The 10,865-nt window shown below is 39.7% G+C and overlaps 8 protein-coding genes across 8 annotated transcripts, besides 14 other annotated features; 2 read left to right on the top strand and 6 right to left on the bottom strand.

Annotated features, from left to right (window-relative positions):
- Positions 1-10,865: a sequence feature (heterozygous, non-Esmeraldo-like haplotype).
- Positions 32-62: a microsatellite.
- Positions 115-135: a sequence feature (AT_rich).
- Positions 313-335: a microsatellite.
- Positions 575-658: a sequence feature (GA-rich).
- On the bottom strand, positions 760-1,947 carry Tc00.1047053506583.70 (cytosolic factor SEC14, putative; the record flags this gene model as incomplete). The annotated part of the gene is made up of 1 exon (XM_801476.1): positions 760-1,947. The coding sequence occupies one exon, from the start codon at positions 1,945-1,947 to the stop codon at positions 760-762; it is 1,188 nt and encodes a 395-aa protein (XP_806569.1).
- Tc00.1047053506583.60 (mitochondrial elongation factor G, putative) lies at positions 2,398-4,638 on the bottom strand (the record flags this gene model as incomplete). The annotated part of the gene is made up of 1 exon (XM_801475.1): positions 2,398-4,638. One exon carries the CDS (start codon positions 4,636-4,638, stop codon positions 2,398-2,400), a length of 2,241 nt encoding a protein of 746 aa, XP_806568.1.
- Positions 4,674-4,708: a microsatellite.
- Positions 4,922-4,941: a microsatellite.
- Positions 5,017-5,072: a microsatellite.
- Tc00.1047053506583.50 (hypothetical protein, conserved) lies at positions 5,104-5,859 on the bottom strand (the record flags this gene model as incomplete). Its single annotated transcript, XM_801474.1, has 1 exon — positions 5,104-5,859. One exon carries the CDS (start codon positions 5,857-5,859, stop codon positions 5,104-5,106), a length of 756 nt encoding a protein of 251 aa, XP_806567.1.
- Positions 5,881-5,909: a microsatellite.
- Positions 6,002-6,040: a sequence feature (T-rich).
- On the bottom strand, positions 6,250-7,185 carry Tc00.1047053506583.40 (cell division related protein kinase 2, putative; the record flags this gene model as incomplete). The annotated part of the gene is made up of 1 exon (XM_801473.1): positions 6,250-7,185. The coding sequence occupies one exon, from the start codon at positions 7,183-7,185 to the stop codon at positions 6,250-6,252; it is 936 nt and encodes a 311-aa protein (XP_806566.1).
- Positions 7,240-7,349: a sequence feature (T-rich).
- On the bottom strand, positions 7,545-8,441 carry Tc00.1047053506583.30 (ubiquitin-like protein, putative; the record flags this gene model as incomplete). Its single annotated transcript, XM_801472.1, has 1 exon — positions 7,545-8,441. One exon carries the CDS (start codon positions 8,439-8,441, stop codon positions 7,545-7,547), a length of 897 nt encoding a protein of 298 aa, XP_806565.1.
- Positions 8,457-8,503: a microsatellite.
- Positions 8,694-9,287, bottom strand: Tc00.1047053506583.20 (hypothetical protein, conserved; the record flags this gene model as incomplete). Its single annotated transcript, XM_801471.1, has 1 exon — positions 8,694-9,287. The coding sequence occupies one exon, from the start codon at positions 9,285-9,287 to the stop codon at positions 8,694-8,696; it is 594 nt and encodes a 197-aa protein (XP_806564.1).
- Positions 9,388-9,474: a sequence feature (T-rich).
- Positions 9,620-9,692: a sequence feature (A-rich).
- On the top strand, positions 9,751-10,146 carry Tc00.1047053506583.10 (small nuclear ribonucleoprotein, putative; the record flags this gene model as incomplete). The annotated part of the gene is made up of 1 exon (XM_801470.1): positions 9,751-10,146. One exon carries the CDS (start codon positions 9,751-9,753, stop codon positions 10,144-10,146), a length of 396 nt encoding a protein of 131 aa, XP_806563.1.
- Positions 10,349-10,865, top strand: Tc00.1047053506583.4 (serine/threonine protein kinase, putative; the record flags this gene model as incomplete). The annotated part of the gene is made up of 1 exon (XM_801477.1): positions 10,349-10,865. A coding segment is annotated over one exon (517 nt), but the record flags the coding sequence as incomplete, so codon positions are not given.

The raw sequence follows: 10,865 nt of genomic DNA, 5'->3' as shown, positions 1-10,865 counted from the left end.
TTTGCTGTCACTATAATACAAAGAAGAAAACATATATAAATAAATAAATAAATATATATATATTCAAAGCACGACTATTTAAACGCACAGGGTCATAAGAGTAGTAATCGCATCTTTTTTTTTTTTTTTTTTTAAGTTGTTGTTGTTTAGTTCTTGTTTTTGGTTTGTTTGTTATAATATTATTCCCACTTCCCTCTTCAGAATACCACTCCAAAGTAAATTGCCAGGCCGATATATCCAAAGTACGTCCAAGAAGTGGGCACCATTGTTGGAGAGAAACACACACACACACAGAGAGAGACACACAGAGACAAAAAAAAAAAAAAAAAAAAAAACAACGCCCGTTACTTTTATTGGCACCCAGAAACAAAATACGCCTCAAAAGCGTTTATGCGGATGAATTAATAAACTATTTTTATGTATACATGAACATGTAGACAACATGGGCTCTGGGAGGGGATAAAAGTGGCGTGAGAGTCTCAAATTAACTCCATACCCAAAACATACAAATTAACATTTGATTCCATCAAAAAGGAAGAAAAAAGAAAGAAATAATTGTGTCGCATTATAAAAACTTTCGTCCATCCTTTTTTTTTTCCTTTTTTTTTTTCCTCTCGTTCTTTTCTCTGTTTCTCTTTCTTCCTCTCTTTCCCTCTTTGAAACTCTAATCGGTGTGTGTGAGGAGAATTCAGTGAAAAGCAACTCTCCCTCCCCCTTCAACAACAACAAATACGGAACGAAAGCAACAAATCTGTGCCTTCATAAAATTGAATCTTTCACGTTACCGTCTTCAGAGTTGGGTCCGGAGGAGTCCAAACGGCCGTTGCTATTGCTTTTTTTCTCTTCCTGTGAAAGTCCCTCTTCGTCCATGTCATCAAATCTGTCCGGAATGCCATCTGAAGCAACGGCTTGGAAAACTGTCACCCCTTTGAACGCATTAAGCGGATCGGTTGAACCAACACGACTACCCTTCGACCGCCATGCCTTACTGGGACCTCCGGCAAAATCAGGGATAACTTCCTCGGGCATAAACTGCTTCAGGTACTTTACTCCATCGCCAGGCGGGACAAAATTGACTTTTCTATTAGTTTCTGCATCAATAAAAAGACGCAACAACCTCCATACCAAGGTGAAAACTTTTGGACAGTTTACAAGGAACAGTCGTCCCAAATGCTCAGGATAATTCGCTTGGTCCACCGAGGCTATGGTTCGCCCAAACGAAATAAAAGAACGGCTCATGCTCACGCCAACGTTGGTAAGATCAACAATGTAACAAACACGTTTGTATTTGTAATTGCTTTCCTTCATGATCTTTTTTCCCATTTCCATGACACAAGCGTGCCAACGCATAATAACAGCAGGACTATAACGTTCCATGTACTCATTAGCTGTTAACCTTCCTGCATTACAAGGGCGCTCACAATATATAATGTTGTTGTCGTAGTCGCATGCACTACCGTAACCACACGGGTAATCTTCACACATGGAATCTGGAAAGTACTCGTCATGAGACGGCTTGAATTTCTCCAGCCACTCAAGATGATTGTCAAGCATGGTATATACTGCTTGCATGTCAAATTTGCGGGCGATGCAAAACTTTACCAGTTCAAAGTCATACCAATCTGCAACTTTATTCCCATAGCGTTGCCTAAGATCGACGATAGCTGTAGGGTTTACTTCTGGATAAACCATTTTAGACTTTAAAAATCCTCCCTTTCCAGGGTCGCATGTAAAGTAACGCTTTCCCCCCCATTTTCCATCATTGCGCATTGGTGACGGTGTGGCTTCATCAAACTCAATACCAACATATGCTCCTTTTTCAACAAGTGGATTGCTTTTCTTATCAACCTCGCCAAACCACTTGACGGTGCCAGTAAGACCATATCGATCTTGCACTCGCATGCCCACCTTCACCAACTTTTTATCGAGTGGAGCAAACATGATCATTGATTCCCCTTATTTTTCCTTAAAGCAACTCAATAGCCAGTCTTATTTAAAATATCACAAAAAAGACAACAATAAGAACAAGAAGAATAAAAAGCCCAATTACTTGAGCATAAATAAGTCATGAAATATGCAAGCTTAATACGGCAAGGCATGTCTCTCCATCTTTTTTCGTTTCCATTCACCACCGCCAACGCAAAATGATCCAAATAAAACAAATCAGAAACGCCCTAAATGTGATGAGTTGTGTTTCCATAAAGCAGGAACACAAATTCAGGAATATTTGCTAATCTTTCTTTTTTTGCATTCTTTTCTTGTTCGCCGTTTCTTCTTGTCTGTTTTTTCTCTTCCCAAACTAACCTAATATTTCATTTCCTTCTAACCTTCTCCTCGACACAGAATCCTTCTTCATTTTCCCCCCACTCCACAAAAAAAAAAAAAAAAAGCTCAAGATCATTCCCCAGCGAGTTTATAAAGTTTACGGCCAATTTCCTTGTTGCGCTCGTCCATGCGAATTTGTGCTTTGTACTGTTGCATGGGCCTGTACTCTTTAAATTGCATCCCAAAGTCACCTTGCCCCTTTGTAAGTCGCCGAAGATCGGAGATGAAACCAAACATGGTGTCCAGCGCCGTCTCTCCACGAATTACTGCATCTGCTCCATTGATACTTGTTTCCGTAACAATACCTTCACGTTTTGAAAATTCTGTTGTCACCTCCGTCATGCACTGCGCCGGAACAACAATTTCCACATCCATGTATGGCTCTACCAATGTAGGCTTGAGTTTTGGTAATAGTGTTTCCCACAATTCTTGTGTTGCATTTTTAAACGCCATATCTGTTGAATCCACCTCATGCATAGCGCCACCACCAAGATGAAAGTGTACACCCCATACCGGTGCCCCCATCAATTCGCCCTTTACAAATATTTTACGCTCCAGTTGCTTGATAACCGACTTCTGAAGGGATTCGCGAACATCACCGTTGGAGCAACTGACAGTGACCTTGTTTTTTACGCCCTTCTCTATTGACATATCAATAGGAAAAACATCGATATATCCTTTTAATTGTGCCCACTGTCCCGCGCCACCACTTTGTCGTTTGAAAACAAAATCAAACTCCTTTCGTTCCGTGATTACCTCTCGATAGTTTACCGTCGGTTTCCCAAGTTCAACCTCCAGACCATGTTCACGTTTCAAGCGCTCCACATAAATATCAAGATGCAGCTCTCCCATACCCTCCAAAATGTCTTCGTTGGTTTCAGAGTTGCGATAAAAAAAAAATGTGGGATCCTCGCGCATAAATGCAGCCATACGGTCACGCAATCGATTCAGATCCCGATCATCCTTCGCCTTAATAGAAGATGAAATGACACGCGGAGGGATGTACATATCTTCGCAAGAAATTAGAAGTCCGCTTTTTGGACCCGCTCTCATAATCGTGTCCCCTGATGATGCATCAATTTCTCCTTGAATGGCACAAATATCTCCTGCCTTAACCTCGTCCACCTGCTCAGCGGAATCAGCATGCATTCTGACAAGCTTTGGGGGTAAAAACGTCTTACCACTTCGAACGTTTAAAAGGTGTTCCTTCCTCATTTTCCCTTGATACACCCGAACATAATTTGAAAGTCCTGTTTTCTTGGTTTCTTCCAGCTTAAACAAAAGCGCCACAAGTGGTTTTTCGTCGTCAGTCAATAAGTCAACCTTTTCTTCCTTAACATTGGAAATATTTCCCTCTTCATCTTTCACCTTTTTCAGCAAATAACCCTTATTTTCCTTTTCCATAGGAGACGGAAGATACCGACAAATTGCGTCTAGAAGGAGTTGTACACCTTTGTTTCGATAGGCTGAACCCAACAACACAGGAATAAACTTATTGGCAATTGTCGCACGTCGAATCGCCGCATGTATCATCTCCGTAGTTGGCTCTTTATCATTAAGAAAGACTTCTTCCATTTCACTATCACTTTCAGCGAGTCTTTCTATGAGTTCTTTTCTTGCCGTTTTCAATTCATCCTTGAGGTATGCTGGAACTTCTTCAAACCGAATTCTTTCTCCATTGGCACCATCAAAATATACGGCACGGTTTTCAATGACATCGACAACGCCCTCAAAATCCTGTGATATCCCCATGTTAATCTGAATAAAAGCGGCATTTATACCCAGCCGTTCCCTCGCCATCTTAAGCGCCCGTTGTGGATTTGCATTATCGCGGTCAAGTTTATTAATGAAACAAATGCGAGGAACACCGTAGCGTTTCATTTGCCGATCCACTGTAAGTGTTTGACTTTGAACACCTCCAACACCACACATAAGCATAATGGCCCCGTCAAGAACTCTCAGAGCTCTTTCAACCTCTATGGTGAAATCAACATGTCCAGGAGTGTCTATAACGTTGATGAAATAGTCGTTCCACTTACAGTGAGTTGCCGCAGAACGAATTGTAATTCCTCTTTCTTTCTCAAGTTCCATGGAGTCCATAGTTGCCCCAACTTCTGTTCCCCCCTTTACTTCGTGAATTTTGCCAATTCGACCAGTATAATATAAAATGCGTTCTGTTAAAGTCGTCTTGCCACTATCAATATGGGCACTAATACCGACATTCCGCAGCCTGTGAATACTTTTTGCAAATTGAGGCGTCGCAAAGCGTACTGCATTAAATTGACGCAAAGAGATTATACCAAACCTTCTCATTGGTGATTGTAAGCTGGGCACTACAGAAATAATTCAATGATAATAATAATAATAATAATAATAGAAATAAAAACATTAAAGACATAAGAGTAACCAAAAACAAATAGATATAGGTTCAAATATCTCAAAAGATGATTATGAAAAAATTGGAACAACAACATCAACAACAAAATGTGTCGCATCATACAATCAAAAAGGGGTCCAAGCAATAAAGTTGGTTACCACAAATTATTAACATTTCCCAGAAATATGGCGCGAAAAAAAAAGAAGAATATTTACAATAAATAATAATAATAATAATAAAAGCAACGTAATATATATATATATATGCAAATTATGCACACCAAGACAAATGCCTAAAACAAAAACAACTAAAACATAATAATAATAATAATAGTAATAATAATAATAATAATAATAATAATAATAATAATTTCCCGGATATTTCTAATCGTATATTTCCAATTACCTTTGGGGTGATCCTTGAAGTAGCGCCTGTAGCGTTTGAACTTGTTCGCGAAGACTATCATGTTCTTTGCGAAGTTTTGCGAGACTGTCTTCGCTATATCCATTCTCATCGTCAGATGGTTTCCTTTGATTGGTTCGAGACCTCTCAATATCCTCTTCGAGTTTTTGAATTGTTTTATCTTTCGAGAGAATAGCGTTCCTAAGTGTCTGACTATCAGAACTATTTGACGCCAAATTGGCATTTTCAAGCTGCTCCTTGAGATAAGCCTCTTTACGCAGTGTAACATAAAGCTTTTCCATCTCCTTTTCTCTGATATCTTTCAGTCTTTTTATTTCCTCCTTTGAGACTCTATTTTTTTCATCACATGACCTCTTCATCGTTAACTGATTAAGAACAAGACGATTCACCTCCTTCACTTTTGGTGCTTGATGATTCGCAATATTTTCTAGGCCTCGGTTTTCATTTCGCAATTGCGCTCTTTTGTTTTGTAATTGATTAAACTTGTGAACAGTTTCTGCGGCGCTGACGCCAGAGGCATCAATTTGACTTTGTAGGTCTGCAATTTCCCCCTTCAAAATTTCATTTCCACGCCTGAGTGCAAATATACTATCAACTTTATCCACACTCGTTCCACTATGTTCTTCGTCACCGCAGCCGCCATTAGCAGATTCTTGCAACATCTGGCGCAATATATAATTTTCCTCAAGCGCAGCTCTAGCAATTTTTTCTTCCTCTTCGGAAAGCTTGGACATTTCCTTCTGTGCCAAATAATGAAACAAAACAAAACAAAGCGAAAACAAAATGCTGGAATAAAAAGGAAATAAAAGAAAAAAAGCATTTTAAATTACCAAATTATATATACACAAACCACAAAAATATTGCATTTAATTTTCTAAAAAAAAACAACAAAAAACAAAAAAGAACAACAAAAAACTCAGAAGGAAAGATCAAAAGCTAAGCATTTAAATGACTGGGCAACTGAAGAACAAAACCCTCTAAGTCAAACGTCATCTAGCTCATTCAATGCTTGGAAACAGGTGAAAATAATGATAATAAACACAAAAAATCCCAAACAAGAACAAAATGCCTAAATGTCAGGCTAACGTCTACAAGAAAAATCTTATCTATAATGCATTAAGTAACTACGTTCTAATTTCACTGAACCACGAATGCTGCAATGCCTCTTTTGCAGATATCCGTTCTGCGGGGCTATATTTGAGCATTCGTGAAATAAGATCAATTGCCTCACTGTCGAGCTGCGGAATCACCTGAGCAAGTGGTTTTCCTGCCCAACGGGGAAACACATCGCGGTAGTCAGGAAGAGAAGATACTCCAGGCCATGATCCCTCATTGTCCATTGGCGTCCCAAGAATTTGAAATATCTCAAAAAGCTGGCCAATTTCACTGTCTCCGCGAAAAATAACCTTACCTCGAGCCAATTCTGCAAAAATACATCCAACACTCCAAATATCCACGGCAGGGGTATAGTGTTTTTCTCCCAATAAGATCTCTGGGGCTCGATACCATAACGTGACAACTTCATGGGTATAAGTATGCATGGGAATTTGAAATGTGCGCGCCAAACCAAAATCGGCGAGCTTAAGAACATTATCACTCGTAATAAGAATATTTGCAGGTTTGAGGTCACGATGCACAATTCGATGTCTGTGGCAAAAAAATAGACCATCAAGAAGCTGATAAACAAGTTTCTTTAATGTCACACCTGTAAAAGTACAGCCCCTCTTTTCAATTGCCTTTTTGAGATCGTAATCCACATACTCAAAAATCAAATAAAGCTTACCATCAGTGCAGATAACATCAAGCAGGTTCACAACATTTGGATGATGAATTTCCTGCAAAATAGAAACTTCTCGAAGAGCCGTTTGAGGAATTCCTTCTTCTGTACGATCCAATCGCACTTTCTTTAAGGCGACAATTTGTCCTGTGATTTTGTCGACTGCACGATAAACAACACCATATGTTCCCTCTCCAAGAATATCCATACGATTGTATCGTTCAAACTGCTCTCGGGTGTTTGAAGAAAGCGGCCGGCTCGGCAAGGTAGTGAGAGTAGTCATTTTACTTTCTTCAATTCTTTTTTTTACTTGCAGTTTTTTTCCCTTTCCCTGACTAAAAAAAAAAAAAAAAAAAAAAAAAAAAATAGACAAACAAACAAACAACAACGACCAAAAGCGAAAATCGAAAAACAGAAAAAACAACAAAAAGGAAAAAGAAAAAAAAAGGTTTTAATTTGATATTATTAAAATTCTAATAGATTTAAGCAAATGAAAGCCCAAATAATGCAAGGCAAACCATTACATTTACTTAATTCTAAGAGTCAAATACGCACTAAAGAGGGTTAATACTCGCTTAATTCCGAGAAAAATTCAAAAAAGACCCATATTCCCCATGCATCTCAAACTCTCAAAAATTTTTTTCACGCATTAAGAAGTCTTTCAATGGCGAAGTCAATATTGCCATGTGCTTGCTCCAATGCAGCAAGGTTGGCCTGCTCATTTGTAAATCCCATTTCTCTTAGCTGCTGAAGCTGGGATTGGTAAAGAACTCGAGGATCCCCTTGCGGCTGAAAAAAGCCCGTGTTTTGAGCAAAATTCGGTGCCGGAGCATTTTGTTGTCCAAATAAAGGGGTATTCGATGCCGGGAAACCACCACCCAACGATTGAGTCAGTTGCTGCATGATGGACGGATCACTCATCATTTGAAGGACAAACTGCATAAACATGGGATTGTTTAAAAGCCGTTGCATTTCTCCTTCATTCATACCAAAAGGGGATTGGGATTGGGATTGTTGTTGTGGTTGTTGCATCCTTTGTTGTAAAAACTGGGGATTCCTCATCATTTCTTGAAAATACTGCATAAACGCCGGGTTCTGCAACATGTTTGATAGGAGTTCAGGAGGCATCTGCATTCCGGGATTGGGATTTCCAGGGATGTTGTTAGAAAAACCTCCACTTGCAGGCAAATTCGCTGCTAAAGCCGCGTACGGATTTACAGTTTCTGCTCTTGCTTGTGGATTCGTATTTGTTTGAGTCTCCTGCACACTTGCCGATTCCTGTGCGGATGAGGGAGCCACATCCGATTTTGTGCTTTTTTGACCTCGGACAATATGTACAGCTTGTCCATGTTCCATACCCATAGCAGAAAGAACATCGCCGTCTTTTAGAACCCTGCCCCGTAGTACAATTCTTTGCTCATCGGCAGGAATGTTGGTGACGGCCGACGCGATTTCCTTAAACTTTGCAACTGTTATATTCAAATCCGGGACCTCAACGGTTTTTTGAGAACCGTTTGACAACTTGATTGTGACACTCATGAAGTAGATGGCCCTTAAAAAAATCAGTAAATGAAATAAATAAAAAATAAAGACAATAAATATCAAACCCGTAAGTATTTTAAGATAATAACAAACGAGAAAGAAAAAAAAAAAAAAAGCAAATTCTTTAAACGTTGGTGATAAAAATGCATATGTGCATATATAAATGAGACTTTTCCAGCAAATAATAAGCATACATAAGATAATGTATCAACCCAAAGAATATTTTTCTGAAAATTTCCCCAATAACAATTATTGAATTTCCTTCAATATTGTATTATGAAAAAAAGCATACAAAAATTTGATATCATCATTGGTAAGACTATCAGAAATTCCATCAACACGATGTTGGCCAAACAAAACATTTTCATAAAGACGCAAAAAATCCTCCGTCTGGCTGGATGGTAACGCATTTTCGACACATGATAAACAACACCGCATAGACATTAGGCAGGCCGAATCACCATATTGTTTGCGGAATATTTGCCTCGTTTCCGCAAGCATAGACAAACAATCCGCTCGTACATCTCGATCATTGGCAACAACTGCAGGTAGTACAAAGGAGGGCGGTTTCACCTCTTTGTTTTCATGTTCTTTTAGGCCAATCTCTATAATTTTTCTTCCAACATTTCCTTCTGGTTTGCTCAAAAAATGAGCTCCATCAAACCTAATTTGATTCTCAGCTCTCCATAATCTTCGTGCGCGTCGTGTTGTGCGGTAAAGAAGTTGCACCACCGTAAAAACAAACAGCCCAATGGCTGTAGCAAAAGAAACTACCACCTCCGCATAAACCAGTTCTGTGGCCGCCTGCTTTGGAGGCGGTTCCGTAAGGCTCGATGACGTCATTGAAAGACTAAGCTGAACGAATGAGCAAAAAGGCAATTTTCCACTCCCTAGCCTCCCGGGCGCGCTCGCAGGATATGGGTTCGAGAAGCGAGGGCGGAGTAAAAAGAAAAAAAGAAAAAGAAAAAAAAAAGAAAAAGAGAAAAGGTCAAGCAAAGGCAACACCAGAAAAAAAAAAAAAAAAGAAAAAGGGAGGGCCCGAAGGATGTTTCTCGACGGCGGCGGCCGTTTTGCGCGGGACCCGGACAGGTTTGGAGACCTGGGGGCGACGTGTCGTGGGACGGTTTAGTGATGCGCGCTCGCGTGTTCCGGGCCCGCGGGGAGGCCGCAGCTCGTTCTTTTTTTTTCTTGCGTTGGCTTTGTTTGTGCTTTTCTCTTTTTTTTTCTCCCTTCACTTTTGCTTTTTTTGGTTATTTGCGAAGGTCCATTTTTTCTTGGCGTCGGAATTCTAGGGATTAGAAAAAAAATGGCGGAGGAGCAGGAAACGCCGTTTCGCGCGGTGATGGATGCTACTGGTTTTTTTGTTAAAGTTGAGACCGTGGACGGAGCCATTTATACGGGAAAACTTTCTCGCCTGGATATGCTTCACGGTGATGTTGAACTAAGCGATGTGCGTTGTCAAAGGCGTGATTCTTCACTCTCAATAGAGTGTCGTGTTTTTCTGAAAGGTGCAAATATCCGTTTAATACATCTTCCTTCGGAGATAAGAAAAGCCACGTATCTGGAATGGGAAAATCCAAACGTTCAAAAGAACCTCAAGAAAAGTTTGAAATTGCGACGGCCAAGGGGAGTTAAAAAGGATCGATCAAGGAATAAAATGATGAAAAAAAGTAAAGTGGAAAAACTAAAGAAACTTCTCTGAGTTTTTTCAAAAGGGGGTTTCGGAAATTACACCGATTATATTATAACTGTGGTGGTGGGTAATTTATGAAAAAAATTGTTTGGGGATTATAATGGTTTCGCTCTCTTTATATTTTGTTATTATGCATATTTATATTAAGCTGTCTTATTTCTTCTAGAGGAACAATAATAACAACAAAAACAAAGGAATTAGGGAAGGAAATATGACCGAGGAGGGCAAGTCAAAGGTTTGCACAGATGCCAAGGTTGTTGTTGCCAAAAAGTATACTGGCGAGTATTATGTTCGTGGTATGATGGGCGATAGGAAATCTTTTGCAATCGAGCATTCACATGCTCGTCAGAAAAAACATTCTGTGGATGAGTTTTGTGTTGGTGATGTCATTGGGAGAGGTTCTTTTGCTGAGGTTTATCAATGCTGGAGGCCTGATGACCCGGAAGTTGTATACGCCATGAAAAAAATTCGCAAGGACCTGATTATACAACGCCAACAGTCTCTTAACATTCACACTGAACGTGATCTTCTTTCAGACGCCAAATTACGTCAGAGACGAGCGGGTTGTCCGTGGATTACGGATCTTGTGGTGACATTTCAGGATCCAGAATATTTATACATAATAACTGAATATTGCTCTGGGGGAGATATGATATCCTGGCTGATTCGTCACGATATTTTTTCAGAGAATACGGCAAAATTTTATATAGCAGAGCTCGTTTTGGCTT

This window comes from Trypanosoma cruzi, genomic scaffold (genome assembly GCF_000209065.1).
Source record: "Trypanosoma cruzi strain CL Brener 1047053516999 genomic scaffold, whole genome shotgun sequence".
NCBI classification, from domain to species: Eukaryota; Euglenozoa; class Kinetoplastea; order Trypanosomatida; family Trypanosomatidae; genus Trypanosoma; species Trypanosoma cruzi.
The sequence above is the reverse complement of the archived record's forward strand: the minus strand, read 5'-3'. Positions and strand labels throughout refer to the sequence as shown.